This window comes from Lampris incognitus, chromosome 6 (assembly GCF_029633865.1).
Source record: "Lampris incognitus isolate fLamInc1 chromosome 6, fLamInc1.hap2, whole genome shotgun sequence".
In the NCBI taxonomy this organism is placed as follows: domain Eukaryota; kingdom Metazoa; phylum Chordata; class Actinopteri; order Lampriformes; family Lampridae; genus Lampris; species Lampris incognitus.
Window position 1 is genome coordinate 16,734,533 of NC_079216.1, and position 27,481 is coordinate 16,762,013.

At 41.5% G+C, this 27,481-nt stretch overlaps 1 protein-coding gene across 2 annotated transcripts in view; it reads right to left on the bottom strand.

Moving 5' to 3' along the window:
• Window positions 1-3,049: 3,049 nt before the first annotated feature.
• The window catches only part of LOC130114381 (mixed lineage kinase domain-like protein), a 31,940-nt gene continuing 7,508 nt past the window's right edge, over window positions 3,050-27,481 (bottom strand). Inside the window, exons 4-12 of one of the 2 annotated variants that reach the window (XR_008810395.1) lie at window positions 26,129-26,306; window positions 25,818-25,918; window positions 23,357-23,492; window positions 19,465-19,549; window positions 18,339-18,478; window positions 14,193-14,242; window positions 13,914-14,054; window positions 3,918-4,026; window positions 3,050-3,177 (exon numbers count right to left, since the gene is read on the bottom strand). Coding sequence is in view for 1 of the 2 variants with exons in the window: in XM_056282245.1 (XP_056138220.1) it covers window positions 3,977-4,026; window positions 13,914-14,054; window positions 14,193-14,242; window positions 18,339-18,478; window positions 19,465-19,549; window positions 23,357-23,492; window positions 25,818-25,918; window positions 26,129-26,306 (881 nt within the window). In the remaining variant the exon portion in view is untranslated. Of the gene's footprint in view, window positions 3,178-3,414; window positions 4,027-13,913; window positions 14,055-14,192; window positions 14,243-18,338; window positions 18,479-19,464; window positions 19,550-23,356; window positions 23,493-25,817; window positions 25,919-26,128; window positions 26,307-27,481 lie in introns of those variants that run through there. The other variant, XM_056282245.1, reaches the window with a different exon arrangement.

The following is a 27,481-nucleotide window of genomic DNA, read 5'->3' on the forward strand; positions in this document are numbered from 1 at the left end:
ATCAAAGTCCGAGACAAACTGTAGCGAATTCGGGGGACAACGCAACCGCAGGAACTGCCGCGGCCGGGAAGCGAACCCGTATCGCCCGCACCGCAGGAGACGTCGCTAACCGCTAGACTAAAGGGTCAGACCCGCGAGCCAGCGTGTCTTCTTATCCATGCACGTTACAGGATTTCCATGACAAACAAACAGTAAAAGCCAGACCCACAAGTAACGACTGCAGCAACACGCTGCCTCAGCACGTGTCTCTGGATGTGTGCGGTCAAAAACGAATAACCTTCCGGGCGGAACACCTGACCAGACAAAGATTGGTTCCTATTTATACAATAGCGCGCTACTTGGCTCCGACAGCTGTAATAACAGGGATGATCGGTGACTCGTTGTGCAGATATGAATTTGATAAGAAAGGATCTGCAGGGGTAGCTGAAGTTGAAGAGCTAATTTTGTTTATGATCTCAACCTTACTGCAGAAGTCTAGAAACTCATGGGCCATGAATGGCGACCAGCTAATAGATGGCTGCTTTTTGGTAAACTTAGCTAGTGTCAAAGAGAACTCTGGGGTTGTGTTTATTAATATCAAGCAAGAGACATACGCCGCTTTTGCAGCAGATAAAGCACGCTTGTATTTCAATAAACAATCATGCCAAAGGGCATCCGGGGATCGCCGGTTCGAATCCCCGCGTTACCTCCGGCTTGGTCAGGCATCCCTACAGACACAATTAGCCGTGTCTGCGGGTGGGAAGCCTGATGTGGGTATATGTCCTAGTCGCTGCGGTAGCGCCTCCTCTGGTCGGTCGGGGCACCTGTTCTGGGGAGAAGGGGAACTGGGGGAAATAGCGTGATCCTCCCACGCGCTACGTCCTCCTGGCGAAACTCCTCACTGTCAAGGGAAAAGAAACGGCTGGCGACTCCCCATGTATCGGAGGAGGCATGTGGTAGTCTGCAGCCCTCCCCAGATCGGCAGACGGGGTGGAGCAGCGACCGGGTCAGCTCAGAAGAGTTGGGTAAATGGCCGAATACAATTGAGGAGAAAGGGGAGGGGGGATAAAAACAAAAAAAACAAAAAACACTCCCGCCAAGATGGGTGAACAACTTCCAATTTTGATTTTCGCCATTTATGTTCCAGTCTCCTGCAGGCCCACATAAGAGCACGTGTCTCGTCGTTAAACCAGGGTGTAGGCCTCTTTAGTCCACTCGCTCAGGTAGTGAGAGGTGCAACTGAATCGAGGAAACTAGAGAGGGTCACATTTAAATTATTAGTGAAATTTTCAAGAGTCTGTCTTTACAGTGAAAGTAGCAAAGACTTCAGGCAGCTGCTGGCCAAATGCAACGGCAGTAGACCAACCAGTGCAGCAAGTGGCCATTACATCTGTGCTGACATTAACAGGACAAGCCAATAATGCCTCAAATTTAATGAGAAAATAATCTGACAGAAGATGTGTTTGGCAAGACAGTCAGATCAGAAATAGCTATCCCTTTAGATAAAACCAAATCAAGGGCGTTACCACTGCAGTGAGTTGACTCGAACAAACTGGGCTAACCCAAAAGTACCAACAAGTGCCAGAAAGGCTTTATTCAGATGAATATTGAAATCACCAAGAATTAGGATCTCATCAGAATGAGTAACGAGGCCTGAGATATATTCTCCAAATTCTTGAAGAAATAGAAGGGCCAGGAGGTCAATAGAGTATCACAATGTGGACTGAGCAGAGTCTGTTTGTGGCTGAGGGAGATGGACTTAAAACAAGAGCCTAAAAGGATCTGAATCGTTCTAATTTTTTTTTAAATTTTAATTAAAACCACACTGTTTGTGCCAGGGGATCCGATCCTTGGGGTGGACCAACTTCTGGTGCAGCGCTGCGCCAGAAGTTCAAGAAACTACTTGTTTTTAAAGCTGTGCTCTAAAACAACTAATATTAAGTAACCTGTATTTACACCTGCAGTTTATACCAGTTAAATCATGATTCTCTGGTTGGTGAGTTGATTCTATCAACAACAACCCCTCCTCCCTGTTTCTGGAGTTGTATCTACTACCAAACTATCCTGTTACTTTTAACTCGCAACAGAGAGAGTGTCTCAACAAGAGTAAAGGTGGTATACCATCACTTATTTTTTCATTGATGAGGGATCAGTCATGTGGTCGAGAACATCCCTGCAGAAACAGGGCTAAGGAAGAGAAACAAGCCAGTGATGTACACAATCAGCCCCTGCACATACATTTCTCTCCAAACAAACATAAAAAAGAATTAGATCAGGGGATCAAATGTTAACAGTTTTTTGCTTTGATATTAGATTGTAAAATGACTGTAAACATCAACAGACTGTAAACTGCTGATTAACACCGTCGATATGCCCGATGGCACGACACAGAGAACAAACACTACCACACAAGTACCTTTCTGTGGTGGATGATTGAGGTAACAGTCAAAGTCAGTGATGTAGTGGAAAATAAAATCGTAGGTAAACCATAATCTTCAGTTAGTGACCATCGTCAAGCTGCCAAATAGCAGTATGGGTGATATTTTCAGGGAGAAAAAAAAACGACTAATTAATTTTCAAGAACTTACATCTGTTTGATACAATTTTCTTTGATGTATAGTATGAACTGATGTAATGAAGCTTTGTCAGACGTGAAAAAAAAGTGGGTACACTGTAGTCTACAAATAAAAAGGTAGGAGGGCATCCGGGCAGCGTAGCGGTCTATTCCGTTACCTTCCAACATGGGGGTCGCCAGTTCGAATCCCCGTATTACCTCCGGCTTGGTCGGGCATCCCTACAGACACAATTGGTTGTGTCGGGTGGGAAGCCGAATGTGGGTATGTGTCCTGGTTGCTGCACTAGCGCCTCCTCTGGTCAGTCGTGGGGGGGGGGACAGCATGATCCTCCCACGCGCAACGTCCCCCTGGTGAAACTCCTCATTGTCAGGTGAAAAGAAGCGGCTGGAGACTCCACATGTATTGGAGGAGGCATGTGGTAGTCTGCAGCCCTCCCCGGATCGGCAGAGGGGGTGGAGCAGTGACCGGGACAGCTCGGAAGAGTGGGGTAATTGGTCAGATACAAATGGAGACAAAAAGGGGGGGGGGATAAAAAGGTAGGGAACTGTGTTCAGATGCGTTCATCCTCCACTCCACTGGTCAAAGCAGACAGCTGCTAGCAAAGGTTTGAGGTTGTGTTTACCTACATAGAAAACAAGACGTAGTGAAAACCTCGATTTTTACACCAACATAATGCTATAAGGTTGTAAAAATAAAACAAAACTCTGCACACCCCAACCAAGTCTACATCAACAACTGAGAGAGTCAATTAAAATCAGTGTTGAGTCACAGTAATACTATTTACCTGTAAAGTGTGACGTGCAACAGAACAAATAACTATTTTAATTCCAGCAAAAGAACTGTAACAGACTCCTATTTACATATTCACTTTTCACACAACTGGTAAATCTTCTCTCGCTTTACTCAGGGACTATCTGAGCCAGCTTGGTGTAGAGTAAAAAGAAATGCTTTTTTCACTGGGTCATGATTTTCTACTAGTTTGATTACACCATACTAAAGGATGACAATGACACTGGAGATACACATTATTCTTTTACCCTGACCGGCAAAACGTTGTACCAACTTTTGAATGAAAGGGAAGGAATGACTGTCTTAACGGGATGCACAGGCAAATTACTACCATGAGTATTGTTATGACTCTTCCCAAGGAGTCGTGAGTATGATAGCAAGTATTCAGTAGCAAAGTATTAAGTATTGAGTAGCAAAGAATTACTTTTGAAAAGTGAAAATGATTAAGTGTTTCTTCTTGAGTAACAACCCCAACACCTGAAATAACATACGAAATCAACATCACGGCTTAAAGTTTTCTGTAAAAATAGAGCACAGGCCAGGTCTAAGAGTGCACAGGGTGACCACGCACACCATATAAACTCCAAACCGGGAACGGGAGGGTCAAGCAGGAACATGTGGAACATCTGTCTTTAGTCCTCTTCTAACTGCTCCACCACTTTGCGCAGTTTGTCCACCACCACTGCAGAAGAGAGAAGGACAAAGAATGAAAGCATCAACAGGCTGAAGCAAAGGCAAAAGACAAGAAACGACTATCCTTCTTTCACTTTGCCCTGAACTTTTATAGTAAGTCTTGTAAAGACCTCCTGCACTGAACCATGCATCAGACCATACTGTGAAAGTCTGTTTTTTTTTTCAGCCTCATTATAATCAGTGGTATATGTTCAGACAGGGACAGACCAAATCCTGTGTACCTCTCAAGATAGGTGCTCTCTTAATTTCAGCCAAACTGAATTATCTTTCATTTGGTAATTGTTTCCAGTAGGATTCTTCCCCTCTCACACCCTGTGAGATGACCGCCCTTCTATCATTGTACAAGATGCTGTACATGTCTTTGAGCGGGGGTCAGGGTTATCTGAACACTGGAACACAGTAGTTGATAACAGCATAATGATTCTCGTTTTGAATACTAATTTAAAAAAGCATGATAGAAACAGCAAATACAGCATCCAGGTGGCGTGGCGGTCTATTCCGTTGTCTACCAACATGGGGATTGCTGGTTTGAATCCTTGTGTTACCTCTGGCTTGGTCAGCTGTCCCCACAGAAACAATTGGCCGTGTCTGCAGGTGGGAAGCCGGATGCGGGTATGTGTCCTGGTTGCTGCACTAGCACCTCCTCTGGTAGGTTGGGGCGCCTATTCGGGGGGAGGAATGACTGGGGGGAATAGCGTGATCCTCCCATGCGCAACGTCCCCCTGGTGAAACTCCTCACTGTCAGGTAAAAAGAAGTGACTGGCGACTCCACATGTATCGGAAGAGGCATGTGGTAGTCTGCAGCCCTCCCCAGATCGGCAGAGGGGGTGGAGCAGCAACCAGGACGGCTCAGAGAGTGGGGTGATTGGCCAGGTACAATTGGGGAGAAAAAGGGGGCAAACTAAAAAAAAAGAAAGAAAAAAAAGAAAGAAACAGCAAATACCAAATAGATCCCCAAAATTCACATAAAGGTTTTTATGGTCGCCTGAGGTGGATGAACTTTTCATTCAATAAATATAAGTATGATAAATTGCAGTGGAATTGCATCTGCTGAATGGAAAAACAAAATTCAAATTGAATTCAATCACATGATCATCTGTCTCTTAATTGTAACGTCACATGGGCACCGGCAGATATTAAAAGGTGAACAGAGGAAAAGAAAATGTTCCCTTGTCTGATTTAAGAAAGCAAGGACACAGTGTCATCGATGTGAAGCATCACTGTTGTGAACTGAACGAGACAAAATCATTGTGTTAAAGGGACCCAATGTAGTCGTCCTTGTAAACATGTTTGGTTTTGTTTGCATTCAACATTTCTGACCTGACCACCTTGTGTGTGTTCTTGGAGCCTAATAAACGTGTTTCACACAAAGATTTATTATGTAATGTTTTGAAACCGGCATTATTTACAACCGGTTGATTTGTTGAATATTGTTGAATTGTCAAGTTAAATTAGTACACTACTACCACCAAATGTCGACTTGAGTGTGACCAAGTGAAATGAGTATAAAACCTTATTAACCATTCTTTTAATTGACATCAAGTAGTTGAGGAAAATACACTTTATCCTGGTTGGCTATCAGACAATTTGTTGTGTGGCTAGCAACAAGATGTTTTCAGCAAAAGTAATATCATACGAAGTTAGTGATCATGTACCCGGCTAACGCCAGCTGCAGTTTATTGCTCAAAGTATGTAAATTAGCCCATTTAGTATTACTACTAATTAACCCAGCCACTGAGAATGTACAAGTCAGCATATTCTTAGTGCTGATCCCAAGCCTGGATAAATTGGGAGGGTTGCGTCAGGAAGGGCATCCGGCGTAAAACCTTTGCCAAATCAAATATGTGGATAATAAATCAGATTTCCATACCGGATCGGTCAAGGCCCGGGTTACCAGTGCCTGCCAACGGTACTGTTGGCCACTGTGAATTTTGTGAAAAGGATGGACATAGCTGTGGTGAAACCGTGAATACATATATTTCAAGAAGAGGGAGAAACACAAGGTGACATATAAGAGTGGAGGAAGGTGCACACAGGTGGACTATATCTTATGCAGCAGATGCACAAGTCCTTAATGCACTAATGCGAAGGCCACAGAATCACATACAGACCCCAAATCACCATGACGTAATATAATCAAATCAATGATGTAATCAATGTCATCAAACAGGCAATTCATAATATAGCAGAGTTCCCAAATATGGTAGGAGCAATCGAAGGGACACATGTTTTTATGGCACTGGTGACATTTAGATTAACAAGGCTGCGCTTGTGCCACTATCTTGCCCAGCTTTAGTAGATACTGCACTAAATTGGCCACCCCCATGAACACTTATTCGGTCAACCCACTTTAACCCTCTTGCATTCCCTCTCCCATGGCTGACTACACTAAGATTGAATTTACACTGGATGGAATTACAATGGAATTTTCCCTCTGTTGGAAGGCAAAATAGAGACACACGTCAAAATAGAGGCAAATGGCAAAATAGAGACATACGTCGGTCTAACAGAGAGAACATTCAAAAAAAGGTTTAATGCACACATGTGTAGCTTTAGAAACAACAGTTTAAAGAATGTAACATCTTTAAGCCGTTATATATGGTAATTGGCGGATGGAAATATTAATTATTCAACCACCTGGAAAAACCCTCTCAAAGAACAGGGCATATTCAACCAGTAGTAAAATGTGCAACCTATGTCTCACTGTAAAGACGGCTACATTAAATAACAGGAATTAATTTGCCAGCAGTTGCAGACATATATATAAGCATCTATTTTGTAATTATAAATAAATAATGCCGATAGAAAAATACCGTTAACATTATATGTAACCCCCCACTGGATGGTTAGCGATCACATGTTTTTGAATTTTTGGATGTAGGCACATCCCCCTTCCCCATTGGACGTTGTGCACATGATGTGCATGACGAGGCAGTTAATATGTTATGTTATGTTATGTTATGTTATGTTCTTTCCCGTGTGCTTTATTGACAGCTGATGATTGCTTATGGAATGAAGCAGGCTTGTACTGTCAATTAAAGAATTTCTTGAATCACTGGATTTTATGTAAATGTACTAGAAGAACCCCGCTACATTGTAGCGGTTTGGTTATCCACCCATCTAAATCTACCTCCTCTTCATCCTGCCAGCTAACCGCCTTCCCCCTGCCCCTAACCCCCCCCCCACTCCAACTCCCTCCCCCCAAATGCTCAGAATCATCTGAAATGCCGAGAAAAGTGGTTTACCCCCCCACTCCAACTCCCTCCCCCAAATGCTCAGAATCATCTGAAATGCCGAGAAAAGTGGTTTTTAGCCATTTTTAGAACATGCATATTTTGCATAATTATGCATAATTATTATAATTACATTTTAATTTTCTGCTATTTTTCTGGTCCTCTCTGAAACAATACCTACCACCTCCAAAAAAATTAGGATCATAAGTGCATTTTTGCAAAAATGCATATATTTTGCATAATGCCAAAACATTTCGAAGTCCCAGAAATTTTTTATATAGGTGAAAAAAATCAAAGATGCTCAGAATCATCTGAAATGCAGAGAAAAGTGGTTTTTAACCATTTTTATAAAAATGCATATTTTGCATATTTATGCATAATTATGCATTTTTAATTTTCTGCTATTTTTTATAGGTGCCCCTGATCATCCCCAATAACCTCCCAAAAGAATCAAGGCCCCAAGTGCTTTAGTTTGGCCATTTATAGACTCTCACACAGACACACACCACACACCAGACACACATTGTGAAAATACAGGGGTAGATAATATATATATATACACACACACACACACACACACACACACACACACACACACACACACACACACATACACACACACACACACACACAATGAAAGACAGGCCCTGGTTGAAGAAGTATAGCAAGATGTCCATAAGTGAGGCCCTGGAAACTGCCAAACAAAGGCTTACAGCTCTGGCCATCAGGCTGAAGAGATACACTAGAGATGTAGAAGCCGAAAGAGTAAATGGCCTGTTTCTCAAAGAACCATCCAAAGTGTACTCCCAGCTGCAGAGTAACAAGGGAAAAACTTCAGACCCACACAGAGCAGAGACTGAGCGATAGTGGAAGGATATATGGGAAAAGGAGGCATCACACAGCACCAATGCCCAGTGGCTGGTGGGCCTAAGAGCAGACCAGAGTATTATCCCAGAACAAAAACCAGTTATCATCACAACCGCCACCATCCAACAACAAGTCTCAAACATGAAGAGCTGGACTGCACCAGGCCCTGACATGATTCACACCTACTGGTTGAAGAAGCTAATGGCACTCCATGAACGCCTGGTGACACAGATGAACCAGCTGCTAACACACACTAAGGGCTGAGGGAAGAACTAGATCCGATGTGGAAGGTAGTCCCAAAGGTAATAGGAGCACTAGGGATTGTGATCTCCAAACTGGGACAGTGCCCCCAGCAGATTCCAGGGACAACATCTGAGGTCTCTGTCCAGAAGAGTACAGTCCTAGGAACAGCTAAGATACTGCATAGAACCTTCAAACTCCCAGGCCTCTGGTAGAGGACCTGAGCTTGAGGAAGACAAAAACCACCCAAAAAAGGGTGAGAGAGATTTTCTTTGATGAGGTGAGGCGGATGCTGCAGGCACGCAAGATCGTGTACGCCCTGCGATATCCAGCCACGAGGACCTTAACGCTTAACAAGCGGCGACACGAGTTCTCCAGCCCGGCGGAAGCTAAGCTCTTTCTCAGCCGCCTGGGAGATAAAACAGCGGCCTCTGCGGAAAGAGGTGCGCTCACTGATGGCGAGGATTAATTTGGGATTTCGAGACCTTGGCTAACTGACATTGACATTGAATTGACATTGATACAGCAACAACTCTTATTCGTTTGGTGTAGAGAGCACCCGCAGAAAACAGGACCACGATGTCACCATGTCTGGGCGGGACTGTATTGAGTGGAAAGCCCAGCAAAAGGTAGGCAGCCTAACCGGTGGACTTCATTTTTCTTTGCTGCTGACCAGCATGACAAGATGTGGGTAACGTAAAGTTTGTCCTCCCTCTACAGGTTAGCTGGGTAGCTTACACTACAAGCATTGTATTTGCTTATACTTGTAACGTGACAGTTGAGTTCATAATTATTACCGGTAGACCATGTCTTGTTTTTTTGTTTTTTTTTTAATCATGTCATTATTTCCACCGGCATGTATAAATAGCTACGGTCTATGGTAGGTGGGGGGCAAAAGAGATAGGAAAGCCTATAGGGGATATTAACTGGGGCTCTCTGGTATTAATCTGAGGTCGTTGCTGTAGGTCTACTTGTTTATAGAAACAGGAATATGTTAGCCAGGAGGTAGGGACTAAGGACAATCAATCATTTTGCAGCCTGAGTAGGCCTGCCAAACATTATGCAATCACTAAGTTGTGTGTTAAGGAGTGAGGGTTGAGTCAGTTGGCTAGCCAGTAGTGGAGCCTTCGATGGGATCAACCAGTTCCATGGACTCACTAAAGTTAAACTATGGGAATGACTGGCATGGGGGCCAGCTAGTTTTCAGTTTTGTTTTTCTTTTTTTGTCTGTTGTGTCTTTTAGTCTTGTAGGTTATGCTCATGTTATGTGTCCGATGTCTAGCCATAATGAGTCTACTAATACAGGCAGTAGGCCTACTAATTGCAATGCAAGTAGGCTATATATTTTTCAGATCCGAGGGATAAATGCATATAGGGCAACTTTTATTTTTTATGGGGATACTTCAATAATTCAGTATGGGTTTACTTAAAATTGTATCTTGGAATATAGCGGGGTGCACACATGTTATTAAAAGGAAAAAAATCCTAACATTTCTCAAACAGAAAAAGGCTGATATATATTCAGGAAACACATTTGAATGAGAAGGAATATGGCAAATTGAAATGAGACTGGGTGGGACAGGTTTATTACAGCACATTTGCTGCTAGGAAGAGAGGGGTGATTATTCTTGTTAAGAGGAACGTAGACTTCCAAGTGCTGAAGCACATCTCAGATAAAGAAGGTAGATGGGCCATCTTAGATGCTATAATGGAAGGCTAAAGAGTGACAGTGACTAATATCTATGGTCCGAATTCAGTATCGCCAGACTTTTTCCATGATGTCTGCAATATAATTAGAAATGTGGGGAATGACAATATAATTATAGGGGGAGAATTCAACCAGGTTAGAGATCTGAAACTGGACAAATCCTCTCAATCAAGCCGACCCAGCTATAGGTCTGCATCAATGGCCGCAATAGAGTTGATGATGGAAGAACTGGGACTTATTGATATATGGCGGTTATTACACCCACAAGAAAGAGAGTATACTTTTTTCTCTCACCCCCATGCCACATATTCTAGGATTGATTATTTTCTTATATCTAGGGCTTTCGTTAACCAAGTGCTTAGTGCTACAATTGGCAATATAGTTTTGACGGATCATGCACCTGTGGATGTAGTTATGTCCCCTCAAGAAAATGAGGAACGGGTGTTAAGGTGGCGCTTTGATAATTTCAGGTTAAATGGAGAAGAATATTGTACATTTGTTAAGATGGTGATGTGTGAATTCTGGGAATTTAACGAGGGCTCAATTTCAGACTCCAGGATGATGTGGGATGCCTTTAAAGCATATGTAAGGGGGCGTCTTATACAACACAGTGCGCTTGCTAAAAGAGCAGAAAATGAAAAGATGCTTAAACTAGATAAAGACACAAAAAAGCTTGAGAAATAGCATATACAGCAACCAGACCCAGAAACGTGGCGTAAACTTAATAAATTAAAATTTGATTTGAATAACATTTTACAAAGGAAGGCCACATTAGCGTTGTTTTATGCGAAGCAGAAATACTATGAACAGAGGGTGGGCAAATTATTGGCACATAGAGTAAAACATAGGCAAACTCAAAACATAATTTCTTCAATATATAATAAAAGTAATGAATTGATCACGAATAAAAAGGGGATTAATGGGGTGTTTAAGACATTTTACCAAGAACTTTACACATCACAAGGGACGACGGATGAGTCTAAGCTGAAGAGCTTCCTCTCAACAATTAACATGCCAACCTTAACAGAGGCTCAGAGAGACACTTTAGAAGGAGACGTCACTATTGAAGAAATTCAGCAAGCAGTACTTAATCTTAGTTTGGGGAAAGCGCCGGGATATGATGGGTTTACTTCTGACTTTTATAGGAAGTTTATCGACTAGTTAGCCCCGAGACTGCAAACTGTCTATCAAGATGCTTTACAGAAAGGTAAACTCCCGGAAAGCATGAGATCAGCAGTAATCACTTTACTTCATAAGAAAGGGAAGGACCCGCAGTACTGTGGTAATTTTCGACCAATCTCACTTATCAATGTGGATGAAAAAGTGTTGGCCAAGATTCTAGCAACCAGACTAGAGGATGTTATTCCACTTCTAATACATCCAGACCAAGTTGGATTTGTAAAGGGGAGGAGTTCAGTTGATAATTTACGCAGACTCTTGCATCTGATGTGGAAAACGAGAAATGGAGAAGACCCAGTGGTTGCCTTCTCTCTAGATGCAGAGAAGGCCTTTGATAAGGTGGAGTTTTCCTTTTTGTTTTCTATTCTAGAGAGATATGGGTTTGGACCATCGTTCCTACAATGGGTTCAACTAATGTATACAGATCCGATGGCCACTGTTCTCACCAATGTCATCATGTCACCCTCTTTTAAGCTGAGCCGTGGCACTAGGCAGGGCTCGCCTGTCTCGCCTCACATTTTTGCTCTTTTTCTCGAACCATTAGCACTGGCCTTATGCGCGAATAAGGATATAGTGGGAATACAAGCGGGTTGGGAAGAACATAAACTTTTTTTATATGCTGATGACATCCTAGTGGTATCCAGTAATCCTGAATTGGCTACATCAGAAATTAATTTAGTAATAGACTCTTTCTCTGAGATATCAGGATATACAATCAATTGGACAAAATCAGAAGCCATGCCACTATCCAAATTATGCCCAGCAGCCAGTAGAGAAAAATGGCAGTTCAAACGGATGCCGTCCTGCCTAACATATCTGGGGATTAAACTAACGCCGGGTCTGAATAAGATAATGGAATCAAATATAGCTCCTATTATTCAAAACATTCAATTTCTGTTGCAGAATTGGACTAAGATGAATATATCACTGTTGGGTAGAATAAACCTAGTGAAAATGATTATAGCACCTAAAATAAAATACATTATATATATGCTACCCTTATCATTCCCACGCTTGTTGTTAAAACAGTACAACACAGTAATTGAGCACTTTATCTGGATGGGAAAAAAGCCCTTATTTAACCGTACTAAGTTATATGCAGCTAAAGAACGGTGGCTGGTATCATTATGCCTTCTCACTCTCCCAACTTTCTAAAATTAATGTTCCTCCAGACCAGGCTCCTGCTTGGGTAAGGATAGAAGAAGAGCTAGTATATCCTTCCTACCTAGAGGCATCTCTGACACAAATGGGGAGAGCAATACCATTCAGGAACCCAGTGTTATCTTTTGCTCAGGAATCTTGGAGAGTTGCACATCATATTATGAAATCCAATACATATCTCACACCTAAAGCATCCATATGGTACAATAAGAAGCTTCTCATAGGCAAGAAGACATTCATGTGGGAAAGGTGGGTTAGGTAAGGTATACATCTCCTTGGAGATCTGTTTGGGAAAGACGGAATGAAATCCTTTGAGGAAGTGAAGACAGAATATAATCTAGACAAATCAGACTTTTGGAAATTTTTGCAAATTAGGCATTGTATATTGGGCCAGGTAAAATCTGAATCCACAAACTAGAATACAGGATCTACTCCATACAACATGGATGGGAAAAGGGGGGGCATCAATATTTTATGTGCATATTAGGGAAGCACACAAGCCACAACTAGAGGGCTTGAAAATGTGTTGGGAAAAGGATGTTGGGGGGGAGATTTCGACAGAGATCTGGGAGAAGATTGTTGCATCGTGGCATAAATGCTCACGTGAAGCACAGTCACAACTCATTTATTATAAGGTGATCAATAGAAGCTACTGGACTCCATGTAAACTGGCCAAACTGCAACTAAGGGACAATGATGCTTGCTGGAGATGTGGGAAGGAGTCTGGGACTTTAGTACATCTACTGTATTATTGTGAGAGGACAGTATGTGGGACAACATTGTTGTTTTTCTGAACGGGATGTTGAAGTTATCACTGATTAAAACCCCAGCACTGTGTATTTTGGGACTGTTACCAGAAAATGTCAGAATGTCTAATCGTATGAAACTATGGGTACAGCTGGTTCTGATAACTGCCTGTAGAATCAATCTGAGACACTGGAAATCCTCTGCTCCTTCAACCTACAATGAATGGATGGAAACAATGTATAAGATGGCAACATATGAACGAATCACTTATAGAGTGGCGGGTAGAGAGAACATGTTTAAGGAGGTCTGGGGCTTATTCTTCACAGAAACGGAATGTGGACATTGAAATAGATGATTACTCTGCATGAATATTCATATGGACTGGACTCTATGGCTGTGTCTTGTCTAATTGTTTTGTTTTTAATTTGTGTATGTTTAATTTGTTTGTTTTTTTTGTTTGTTTTTTTTGGGAACTTGTTTGGGTGTATGTTGTTTAAAAACAGGAAAAGAGGACAGTTGAGTTTGTTTGATACTTGTGTTATGATGCATTCTGTTTGTGGATGTAATTGTTGATCTGTCCAGAAAAATATTAAAAAAAAAGAAGTTTGTGTTGTCTGCTGTCTGTGACTGAGAAACACATTCAGTCAAATTTTAAACCTGACAAAATGTGTACCTACAAATTTGACTCAAAATTTTGAAAACTTATGAGCAAATGAAAAAGATAACTCTGATTGTGATTACCTCCTGCTGACGGCCTATTGAAACATTTACAGGAGCGACAGGCATTAATTAGCTCCCCCAGTTTTTTTGGGCAGTCATCAGGTAGTGGCTCTTGGTATTTGTCTTCACATACTCTCTTGTAGATCACTTCACGTGAACAATCTGTCAAAAGTCGGAGTGAAAATTAGTCAATATAACAGCAAGAGAAGATGATTAAAGTTGTGTTGGCAACCTTGATTTTACTGTGTGGATGTGAATTTTACTAATGTTGATAGTGAGTGTTGCCTTTTGGAAACATACCTTCAAAAGGCTTCTTCCGGGTTGCGATTTCCCACAGGACAATCCCAAAACTGAAAAACAGGATTTCAGAAGGAATGATCATTCATTTGTTAGAAGCAAACTGTTGACAGGAAGTGTTCAGGTCTGCAAACCAACAAAGAAGTCAACAAGACACACTTTCTATAGAACTAAGAACTAAAGAACTATGATGGAGTTGCATCTGAGAAAGGTGCTAATCTGTCCAGTGGAGCTGCTTTGTGGTTGAAAGTGGAAGACTGCTTTGCTGGACAGCTCACAATGTCCAGCTTTTGAGGAACATGGTTGGCTGGGATAGGCTCCAGCATCCCGTGACCCCTATTGGGATAAACGGCTTGGATAATGGATGGATGGACGGGCCAGTCATAGCGGTCAACATCAGATGATTGGTTATATTGGACACCTCGGAATGCCCAACTTTAGATGACTGTGGTGTACTGGGAGCTCCCAGGTGTAAATATGCAGAATTGTATGAATGTGAGCCAGGGCTTGCTGCAAAGTTAGATGATGCTCAGTCAATTGAATAAATAATTTGATTTGATTTGTTTTTATTTCGAACATGTAAAAAAACAAAACAATAATATTAAATTGAAATGAACAATAAACCTATACAACAAACTCAATAAACAAATTCTCATAAACACAAATTAAATATTACATGTTCAAAAAGGAGTAGGAGGAAGTAAACACTTATTTATTTCTACCCCTTCTCTACTACTCATCAGTTAATTCATTATCTTTATCTTATATACAATTTCTAAACAATTATCCCAGTTCTATTTACAAACCCAAATATCACTAAGTGTCAATACTATCAAGCCTAAACCGGTATCACAACTCTCCCTCATCCTTGTACCTCTTAAAAATAATCTTTGTACATCTTTTTGAACTAAATCATTTTTCTACTTTGCTTGAGTTTTCCACATCCAAACCCTTCCACAAATTCACCCCACAGATCGAAATATACACTCTTCATAGTTGTACGAACACAGGGTTTCCTTAAATTAAACTTTCCTCTCAAATTATAACCCCCCTCTCTGTCAAACAACATTTTTTGTATATGACCTGGTAGTAAATTATTTCTTGCTTTATACATTATTTGTGCTGTGTTAAATTCTACAATCCATGAACTTCAAGGCATGTGACTTAAAAAAAATAGCGTGTTAGTGTGTTTGCGAAAGCCTACATTGTTATCCTTATGGCCCTTTTTTGCAGTATGCATAATGGATGTAGGTTGCTTTTGTAGGTGTTACCCCATACCTCCACACAGTAATTAACATATGGTAATACAAGTGAACAACATAGTGTGTACAATACTTTATGATCCAGAATGGGCCTTGTTTTTCCCGAGACTGCAATGTTTGCACATATTTGATATGTTTCCAGCAGATTTTGTGGTCTATTATAACACCTAGAAATTTATTTTCTTAACACTTTCAATGTTGACATTTCCTATCATCACTTGTCCTTGAGTGTTTATTTTACAATTTCCGATAACACAGTCTTTGTTTTTGTCAAACCACCTTTTTAATAATCTCATTTATGTTTTGATTGTCTAGTTGTTTATAGGTACCTTTATGCTGGCTGACAGTCACGAGCCTTGCTGCATCCATTTCTAGTCAATTCCTACTTTTATTAGTTGTCCCTATACAACAGTCCACAAATAACAAAGGTTTCTACTTTTGTATATGACCTAATACTACAGCCCCTTTCTGAGATAAAAGTATTTCAAACTTTTCAACACAAAAAAGTTTTTTAAGTTTCAACACATTTTCTACCTAGAAGGGAAGGGTAGACAGCCCAAACCCTTATACTGTGCGAAGATTATTCTGCCCCATATCTCACTCTGTGTTCTCCAAAGGTACCAATGCCTACATGTGCAAAGTTCTTTAGGTACCCTGGAGGCCTTCTCACTCTGGATGGGTATCTGCTCTCAAACACTGGACCCGGCTGCTGCTGACACTGATCCTGGGCCTCTGGTGTGAGAAGTGTCCTCGCGGCATCTGGAGTGGTGCTCACCTCTGTTGATGTCTCAGGTAGGTTGGTTGGAGTCTCAGCAGCCACTGGAGCTAGAGATGAAATCTGTTTCTTCGCAGGGTGCCTCCGGGTGTCTCCACAAGGTAAGACCTTGGTGTGCCTGCTGCTGACACCACTGTGCCTCGCTCCATTGTGTCTCTGATCCACACGTTCACCAGGTTAGAGGTGTGACATGCCATTTGCTCTGTGTCTTTTACTGTAGTTCTGTTTCTGGTTTTGTCTGAATATATGTTCTGTCTTTCTCAGCTTCTCCATGTCCGTACATCTTGGGTTGAGCTGGGATGGAATGACAGGAACGGGTAGTTTTTCTTCCCATGAGGAGTTCAGTGGGACTATATCCATTTGGCAGCGGAGCAGCGCGGTAGGCCAAGAGAGCGAGGTAGGGGTTGCTTGACTTTTTAAGCTGAGTTTTGATTTTTCTCGCTGCCCGCTCTGCCTCCCCGTTGCTTTATGGAAAATAAGGAGTGGACGTTACATGGCTAAAGCACCAGTCCTGTGCAAATTTGCGGAAGCTCTCTGATGCAAACTGTGGGCTGTTATCTGAACTCACTACTTCTGACATTCTGTGACAAGCAAATTTTTTTTTTTGGAACATTTTATTTTTCATTTTCAGACCCATTTTAACAACCATACATAACACAAAACACTAAAGAAACCCCAATTTCCTACCCTTCCTATACACAGAAGACAGGGGGAAAAAAATAAGATTCAGCACATAGAGTGAAATACAGAGACAGTGCACTGACACAGTGTTATATCCTTTAAAGAGGCCTTCTCATTAACCAGAAATGATCACATCCCTATGGTGGCGTCAGTGATGTGCCTATATACTCGAGGTAAGGCTGACAAAGTTTCAGAAAGGTGTTGTATCCTTTTCTATGACTATATGTGATCTTTTCAAGAGGAATACAACTGTTCATTTCTGAAGACCATCTATCAATGAGGAAAGGGGAATCAGATTTCCATGTCACTGTTATGCATTTCCTGCCCACACATAAATCAATTTCCATAAATTTAATTTACAATTGGTTGGAGATCTACTGACACTTGTTACAATTCCCCAGTAAGCAAAACTCAGGATCTAATGGAAAGGTAACTCTGTGATCTTGGTCCAAGCATCAAAGTCGTCGTCTATGGCATTTCCAATGTTAAGTTAGCATTAATCCTGATGTTAGTTAGCTGTAGTGCTAATCAGTGATAATCCCAGCACATGTTGAGGTGTGTTTGTGTTGTGCATAACAATTAATGACTCAGTGTTTGTTGATGTGAAAAGAAGAGTCAAACACATTACAAATTGTAATTTTTATTTTTTATTTCTGTATTTCAGTTTCACAGTGCTTTTTACAGTAAACATCCTAAACTTACCTGCTGTCTCCTGGATGTTTATCAAGGAACCTGTTTAGCGACCTGCCAAGCCAGCAATCACATCCACGTCCTAGTAAGGGCAGAATATCCAGTTTATCATATTCTGTAATTCTTGTTGTTTGCCATTCATCATTATCTCCAGACAGAGATGAATTACTTCTTTCAGAACTTGTCTAAGTGTTTACTGCTCCAAATCCGCCACCCGGTTCTCCAGGAAGATGATCCTCTTTTCATTCTCAGTGTTTTGTAGCCTCAGGGCCTTGACTTCTTTCACCAGGTCCAAAATCATTTTCTGCTGTAGTCTGACCACTGCAACCTCCTCCGTCAGAAAGTCGAGTGATCTTTTTATATTGTCGACTTCCTCAGCTGCGGGATTCTGTTTGGTTCCATGGCGTTTTGTTTGTGCCAGCTAGTTAGCTTAGCCAGCCACCGACTCAGCCGGCACATTTTCAGTCCAAACTTCCAAAATTCAGCATCATAACACAGACAGCGGTCAAAGCCAAATATCTCTGTTGTAGATAGTCCTGTTGTAGATAGTCCGTATTCCAAAATCAGTAGTCAATTACAATTTTTTTTTCAAAAACCAAGGAAAAAAGAGACACGAGCGAGAGAATAGTTTCAGGAAGTCATCAAACACAACTTGACCAAATGTATTTGAAAAGAAAGCGAAGTAAAAGAAAAGAAAAAAAGAAAAGTAAAATGTTCCTGTGTGAACAACTGATATCTTACCTGTACATCTCGGACTCCTTGTTGTAGATATAGTTGACGTCAGCCATCTGCTGAGGGGAGCAATAACACAGGGAGCTACTCTTCCTCTCCTTGCTCCTCCTCAGTGATGTCTCTGTTTTTGCCAGCTCCAAACCACCCAGCTGGTACCAAAACCAACAACATAACTTTAACCATTTGGTTTGAGCCAAAACCCAAAAAGTGTTCAAACCATTCAGTAGGTACCAAAATGAACAACAGGATAAAAGATATTCAAGTAATCGAATATATCAAATCCCCCATTTCGAACAAGAGTTTTGTTTGATAGTGTAATTATCTGCAGTTTTTAAGAACTGAGTCATGAATGTTAGATTACATTTTCCTTCATGTCCATATACATGTCCATATCTGTAGAACACAATCTTTTCTACTGATAATGGTAAAAGAAAACTAGCATTCCTTTCAGGGCCGCCGCTCCCATAATGCACATCATGCACTGTGCATAGGGCACCAACTGCCGGAGGGGGCACAAAAATTATTTATTTATTTATCATTTTTGTAATGATTAATTATTTAAATTTAAGATGAAGCACAATTATAATTGGTATCATAAGACCATTATAGGTAATACAAAGATACACATATTTCCCCGAAATAATAAAATTAATTATGGTGCCCCCCTACTCCTCCTTCCTATGGTCTGTGCAATTGCGCCTAACAAACTCAAGCCTGGCGCTAACTTAAACATTAGCTACACACTATGGCTTCAATAAGGCAACAGGAGTCAGGAGCAGAGAAGCAAAAAAAGAAGAAGCAGCGGGATGACACTCGTGCATCACTTGCAGGTATGTTTTAGAAGTGTTAATTCTTAAAATACTGTTAAGTGCTTAAATGTTAGCCTTGGAGTGCATAACATACATAGCCTAATGGTAGGAAACATCTTGAGGCAACTAGCTTGCTAAAGTTAGCAAGTTAAAGATATTTTTCCCCCCTGGGGGATTTGTGGGGGTGGGGGTGTTGCTGGCAGTTTGTGCACCACCACTCGGCGGGGGGGGGGGCACAAAGCAATTACGCCTAGGGCACCCAAATGGCTAGTAGCGGCCCTGATTCCTTTTCCTACTGTGGGTCTTCAGATTTAGTATTCTCTTACCTTGACCCTGTAGCCTTCTGCCACCAGGAACTTGCTGCTGTTGATGCTTCCATGCAGCTTGAATTTTTCCTCAGTCTGGTGCAGTCTAGAGGAAACATCTGTGCTCATTAGTACTAGGGTTCAATTGATACATTACATTAGTTCTCTGACATCAGGCCATTATTAGCCTTTTTATTATTATTATCAGAGTTATCAGGCCAATGTTAGCCTTGTTTTGATTATCAGAGATCAGCCTGCCCATGTCTGCCTTTGCTGATATGAAAGAGGCTCTATCCCTGTCCTCCATCCTAGCACAGACAGAACGTTATTCTGAGTCTAATTTCCAGAGAACACTCAACACACGATTAATAATTCAAATTATTCAATCATTTAATTGTTAATTAAATTATTCGTTATTCTTTTTTTATCTTACTGACAATATACTATTATTTATATTTCTATAGATAGTGGCTTCAGAAAGTTTTCAGACCCCTTCTCTTTTTGCACTTTGTGTTGTAGATTTGATTTTAAATGGATAAAATTGCCATTTTTGCCCATTAATCTACACTTAATGACCCATAATCACAAAGTGAAAAACATGTTTTTAGAATTTTTTTTGTTTTTTTTTTTGCAAATTTGTTAAAAATAAAAACTAAAATATAATTTACATAAGTATTCAGACCCTTTGCTGTGGCACTCCAAATTGTGGTCAGGCACATCCTGTTTGCTTTAATGATCCTTAAGATGTGTCTAGAACTTGATTGGAGTCCACCTGTGGCAAATTGAATTGATTGGAAATAGTTTAGAAAGGCACACATCTGTGTATATGAGGTCCCACATTTCACACAACATGTCAGGCCAAAAACCAAGCCATAAAGTCCAAGGAACTCTCTGTAGACCTCCATAATAAAATTGTGGTATAAAACCATTTCTAAAGTTTTGAGTGTTCCCATGAGGACAGTGGCCTCAATAATTGTGCAATAGAAGAAGATTGGAACCACCAGGACTCTTCCAAGTGTTGGCTTTCTGGCCAACTGAGTAACTGGGTAAGAAGTGCCTTGGTCAGGGAGGTGACCAAGAACCCAACGGTCACTCTAATAGAGCTTCAGAAGTCCTCTGCAGAGATGGAAGAACCTGCCAGAAGGACAACCATCTCAACAGCACTCCATCAATCAGGCCTTTATAGTGGAGTGACTAGATGGAAGCCACTCTTTTTTTTAAGATTTTTTTTCTCCCCAAATGTACTTGGCCAATTACCCTATTTTCTGAGACATCCCGTTAATTTCTCCACCCCTTCTGTTAAGCCGGGGAGGGCTACAGACTACCACATGCCTCCTCCAATACATGTGGAGTTGCCAGCCGCTTCTTTTCACCTGACAGTGAGGCGTTTCGCCAGGGAGTGTAGCGCGTGGGAGGATCAGGCGCCCTGAATGACCAGAGAAGGCACTAGTGAAGCGACCAGGACACATACCCACATCCGGCTTCCCATCCACAGACATGGTCAGTTGTGTCTGCAGGGACGCCCGACCAAGCCGGAGGTAACATGGGGATTCGAACCAGCGAATCCCCGTGTTTGTAGGCTGCGAAATAGACCACTAGGCTACCTGGATGCCCGATGGAAGCCACTCTTGAGAGAAAGGCATATGACAGCCTGCTTGGAGTTTGCCAAGTGGCATTTAAAGGACTCTGAGAGCATGAGGAAAAAGATTCGCTGGTCTGTCAAGATAGAAATTGAACTCTTTAGCAGAACTCAAAGCACTCTGTCTAGTGAACACCAGGCACTGCTCATCACCTGGCTAATACCATCCCTACGGTGAAGCATGGTGATGGCAGCGTCATGCTATGGGTTGTGTCTTGGCGGCAGTGAGAGGTAGACTGGTCAGAATTGAGGGAAGGATGAATGCACCCAAATGCAGGGTGGTCCTTGAAGAAAACCTGCTCTAGAGTGCAACCTCAGACTGGGACAACGGTTCACCTTTCAGCACAACAGTGACTCAAAGTGATTCAGCATATCAGCTCCCTCATGCCTCTGGGCGCACGCGCTTCCGATGACCTCAAGGTCTCACCATCCCACTCCTGACACCAATGTAGCGAATTCGGGGGGCAGTCTGGGAGACTGTCGCCACTGCCGGGACGCGAACACACGTCTCCCACACTGCAAGCAACAACGTTAATCAGTTGACTAAAGGGTCCAACCCGTTAACCAAGGGCCAACATGTCTACTTATCCATGCACGTTACACATAGAACAACTGTGGATAGACCTGAAGATGGCAGTTCACAGATGCTTCCCATCCAATTTGAATTTGGGAGGATCTGCCAGGAGAAATGGGGCGAACTGCCCAAATCCAGGTGTGCAAAGCTTGTAGAGACTTACTCAAGAAGGCTTGATGCTGTAATTGCTGCCAAAAGAGTTTCTATAAAGTACTGAATTAAGGGTCTGAATACTTTATATAAATGAGAGATTTCCGTTTTTGAATTTTTTTTTTATATATATAAATTTTGCAACATTTTTTCACTTTGTCATTATGAGTTATTGACTTTATAGACTTATGGACAAAACTGGCAACTTTATCCATTTAAAATTAAATCTACAATTGTGCAAAAAGTGAAGGGGTCTGAATACTTTCTGAAACCACCGTATTTTAACATATAATTATACCTGGCCCCAAAATGGTGGAATGAACTCGTCTTCTATCAAAGCTGTAGACTCACATATGGCATTCAACTTTGCTTTTCCAGGCCTATATTAATCCGTAGATGGCCTCGAATTATAACTGATACTGATTTGTGGTATTGTCCAGCTAGAAATTGGAATTAACTGAATATTGATGATCTAACTATTGCACACTAATATCCCATGACATAACTTGCATTATTGGCTATGATATGATAATTATCCAGTGTTCTCAGATGCCTGTAGGTCGACACAACAATATATCTGCTAATTGCTGATTCTCCAAAAAGTTGCTTTGTTGAAATTGTCTGCTGAATGAGATCATGTACATTTTTGTTTCATTTTTCAAAAGACTTCATAAAAGTTGTTTTGAAAAGCACTTTATGAAGTTTGTCATTATTGTTGTTATTACATTATTAGTAGTAGTTAGTAGCAGTACTCATAGTAGCCATACTACATTACATCAGGTAAAAATTCTGATATTTGAAAACATACCCAGCGAATAATCAGGTACTAATACTCAAATATCTATTATTCTGTACAGGGGTAAACTATCATTCCATGCATTTTCCAGTTTTACTGAAATGATGAGACTATTAGCTCTCAGGTGACTAAATAATCTTTTTTTTTTCCTCCACAATTGTATCCGGCCAATTTCCCCACTCTTCCGAGTGGTCCTGGTCACTCCTGCACCCCCTCTGCCGAGCCGGGGAGGGCTGCAGACTACCACATGCCTCCTCCAATACATATGGAGTCACCAGCCACTTCTTTTCACCTGACAGTGAGGAGTTTCACCAGGGGGATGTAGCGCGTGGGAGGATCACGCTATTCAGCCCAGTTCCCCCTCCCCCCTGAACAGGCACCCCGACTGACCAGAGGAAGCACTAGTGTAGCGATCAGGACACATACCCACATCCGGCTTCCCACCCGCAGACACAGCAAATTAATTGTGTCTGTAGGGACGCCTGACAAAGCCATAGGTAACATGAGGATTCGAATCAGTGATCCCCGCGTTGGTAGGCAACGGAATAGACCGCCACGCTACTCGGATGCTGAAGAATCATTCATAATACTGCAGTTGATTATTGACAATAAAGTTGAACTTGAGACATTGAGCTTAATTTAAATTGATTTAAATTTTCTTTTGCCTTCATGATTTACAGTATAAAATTGCTTTTCTTTTGTGTTTCTTTTTTCTACGTTTGACTATTTATAAAATCCTGTGTTAGACTCTCACCTGTAGAGGCCTTGTGCTGCATCCAGACATATGCGGGCCTTCCTGGTCCAGGGTAATTTACACTGAGAGTCCAGCACCTGTCTGAGGCTGCCCTTCTCACAGTACTCCATGATAATGAGGTAGTTTGGACTGGGCCCTGCAGGCAATGACAAGGACACCTCAATGTCACAACATGATATTAAACCAGGCTTGGATCCTGGTCTGTGATTTGTTTAAATTTATTTTTTTTAAAAAGCCATGTTCATTTGCAAGGGGGGAGATGAAAAACACAGGTGTAGTTTCCATTTTACATGTTAGGCATTTAGCTGAGGCTCTCACCTCAAGGTCAAGGGTCAGAGCCACAAAACAGCAGGAGTAGATACCACAATCAGCTTGTACTTACAGATCACTTAGTTATGAGCTCAAGTTTGGGAACTGTGATATATCATGTCAGACCTTGGAAAAGTAGAAATAAACTAATGTCATAAATGTTCTAGTGATAAATAGGGATAATACTGAAACCACTAATTTACTTTTTCACCATTCTCAAACATCCATACTCAAGAAAAAAATACTCTTTTTGTAAAAAAAAAAAAGGCCAAATAGTCTATAATTAACCAAACCAGAACTCTTGATCCCCCTTCAAAATGCAAAAACAAGGCACGCAAACAACAATGTACTGTGGTAGGTGGGGCAATTTGTCTTGGTTGTAGAATGGGAAATCTCATAAATTCAGCCTGGAGGTGATTTATTATCTATACTCATGAAACGGTGAGACCTTTTTAACACATAAAAAAAAGCTTTTGAATAAGTTCCACCTCAAACACTTAGACAGCAAGACTAATTCCAACCACCCCCTACTCGCCTTCCCTCTAAGCATTTCTTCAGCTGTCCTTCCTCACTCTCTAGACGCCACAAAACCTAACAAATAACCAAGTATACTTTTTGAACTTGTGCCAATGTCACAAGACCCCACCCCTCCTGCCGGCTGCACTGGAAAAGAAGCCCCAAAGTGGGGGTTTGATATTCACCACATTCGCTGTATCCCTTCATTGTGACAGTCATTTAATCCTATAACTCACCGGCCCGAGTCTTTTCATCACTTAAGCCGGCCCTGCCAACATCTATGGGCACTGTAGCATCCACTTTGTCAGCTTTGGGCCCTCTCTACTCTCACCTGTACTCAACAGCCTGAAGTATGTGTCAATAAATCAACTTAAGCACTCAATTTAAACACATATTTGAAGTTCAATGTAGCAGAATAACCACCACTGCTTAATAATAAAGTGCACATGCCGTATTTAAAAAAAATGTAAATACTGCCATGCATGGGCATCCAGGTAGTGTAGCAGTCTATTCCGTTGCCTACCAATATGGGGATCGCCGGTTCGAATCCCCATGTTTCCCCGGCTTGGTTAGGCGTCCCTATAGACACAATTGGCCATGTCTGCGGGTGGGAAGCTGCATGTGGGTATGTGTCCTGGTCGTTGCACTAGCACCTCCTCTGGTCAGTTGGGGCGCCTGTTCAGGGGGGAATAGCATGGTCCCCCCATGTACTACATCCCCTTGGTGAAACTCCTCACTGTCAGGTGAAAAGAAGTGGCTGGCGACTTCACATGTATTTAAGGAGGCATGCGGTAGTCTGCAGCCCTCCCCGGTTTGGCAGATGGGGTGGAGCAGCGACCGGGACCACTCGAAAGATTGGAGTAATTGGACGAATACAATTGGCAGAGAAAAATGGGGGGGGGGGGCAAAAATAAAAAAATGAAAAATAAAAAACTATCATATGCTTTTGAAAACGGTTGGGAGTAATAAAGCATGTATGATTTGTAGTAGCCTAACTGGGTAAAAACATGCAAAAACCCTGACATGACGTGTTTAGGAAATCTGACATCATCAAACAGAAAAATATACTCCGTGGTCTGTGTTGCATGACAATCGCCTCTGGTGGTTGAAACAGGAGCAACCTGTTGTACCAGCTAAAGAGGAATTACGCTGAGCATTGTTACAAGGGACAAAAGATGTGGTTCAGCTGTCCAAAAACATGGGCTGAGCAAAACGAAAGCAACACCTCAGAAATTACAATTTCAGTTTTGGTTTGTGGTCATCTTTGAGTTGTTGTGCAAGTTTCAAATAAAGAGGGAATAATCTGATGGGATGAAGTACACCTTTCATTTTTCACGTATCCAGTTCACTGAAGTAGCCAAAAATTTGGCATTAATAATGTCATTATTTCATATATAAACCATTTATTAACTGAATTTCCAGAAAAACTACTATATTGTCATAAAGACTGTTAGTGTGACATAAAATTACATAAATAGCAAAAGATTTTGGTCATATTGCCCACCCCTAAAAGGTAGGACAGAGGACAGGGGAACACAGGAGTGGGATGATACAGGAAATCATAGGAAATTGGGGGGAGGGGAATATGATAAATAAGGCTTTCTACTTTCCTCTACATGTGATTGAGCCTACTCACCGCTCTCATCCTGGACACAGATTCCAAACATTCGCAGGATGTTGGGCGACTCAAAGCGCCTCATTGTTTCCACCTCCTTCCGGAAAATTTGCCTCACCTCACTTTTAGGGAAAAAACACATCACATGACAATACTGACTTACAATGGAGTTATCATATGTAAACACACTGTGGTCAAACACAAAAATGACTCCCTTCCCAAAGATTGAATTTGCTTTGATTTTTTTTTTTGCATTTTTGTATAGTGTTAAAATGTGAGCCAATAATGTTCATTGTCATAAAACATGTCCAACAGGAGGAAGTGTGCCTTACTTTGGAGAGGTGGTAATGGGATAGGTGTATCTTTTAATGGCCACAGTGAATTTGTTGTACTCTCCTCTGTAAACTTCTGAGATGGGGGTTGTCATGAACGGTCGTTTGGGAAGTTCATAGGTCAACTCATCTGGTTTGATCTCTCGGATGTCCTGAGGGATGATCCTGGGTTTATTTACTGTGGAAACACGAAAATATCACTGACAGAAAAAAAGAATCCAGATTTATTTGAAAGACTCTCATCCAGATATAATAAAATCTTAATCCATAGGGATATTTTTTTTTCTTCAGTCAAATTTGTAAACTCAATCTTAATTCTACAACTGGACAGACCCTGAAGTGTAGCATCTATTAAAATGACAAGAAAGTTGAATCAGTTCATCTGGACACAACATTTATTGAGTGAAACGTTTCATCACTCATCTAAGTGACCTCTTCAGTCTCAAATGACTGCAGGTATCCCCACCCTTATAAACAATACAGTGGCATAACGACAGAAAACAATGATCAGTTTAATATGCAAATTATGGTGACTATTAACTACAGTTACAATGGCCATCTGTCCTGGGTAAGATGCTAAACTTCAACTGCAGGCCGTAGAGGAGTAGCACCTTACCTCAGCAAGGGCCCTTTGGCTAAGGACGACATCCCTACTGATAGCTCTGGTCCTCCTGCATGTCTGTATGGTACTTCCCATGGTGCCAAGTCCAGCCAACACATTGGGATAGGAGAAGGGAAGTCTAATTTCAAATCCACCTGCTGCCTTGTACGTTGATGCCTCTTTAGGCAAAGGCTAGGAGGAGGTAACTCTGTATTCAAATACCCGGGCACAGTCTACCCAGCTGTCAGTACCTGGAAAGTGTAAACCATGGCAGCTCCGCTCAGTCAATTCGGCAGCGGTTCCGGCAATCGGCAGATCTGTTTGTCAACTCAGCAGCAGTTCTGGCAAAAAGCAACAGGATTCTTCTGCAGCCATCTCAGCTCCGCTGTGCCACCGAACGACAGAAAATCTTGCCAAGGGACACTATAGAGCACCAAATAGTGTCATCATCTAGGGTGCAGCCTCACATTTGAATATGGAGATAGTGAATCATTACTGTCTTTCTATTAAATTTTGTTTTTACTCGTTTCAGGTGAAGGTGTGTGTGTGTGTGTGTGTGTGTGTGTATATATATATATATATATATATATATATATATATATATATATATATATATATATATATATAATGGCCATGTGAACTATTCACAGAGGACTGGGGAATAGTTGCCATCACAACATTGTAAGATGGTAACAGTTGTATTCTTAGGCCCCCCTCCTCAGTTCAGGGATAGTCGTTCCCTCTTCACATAG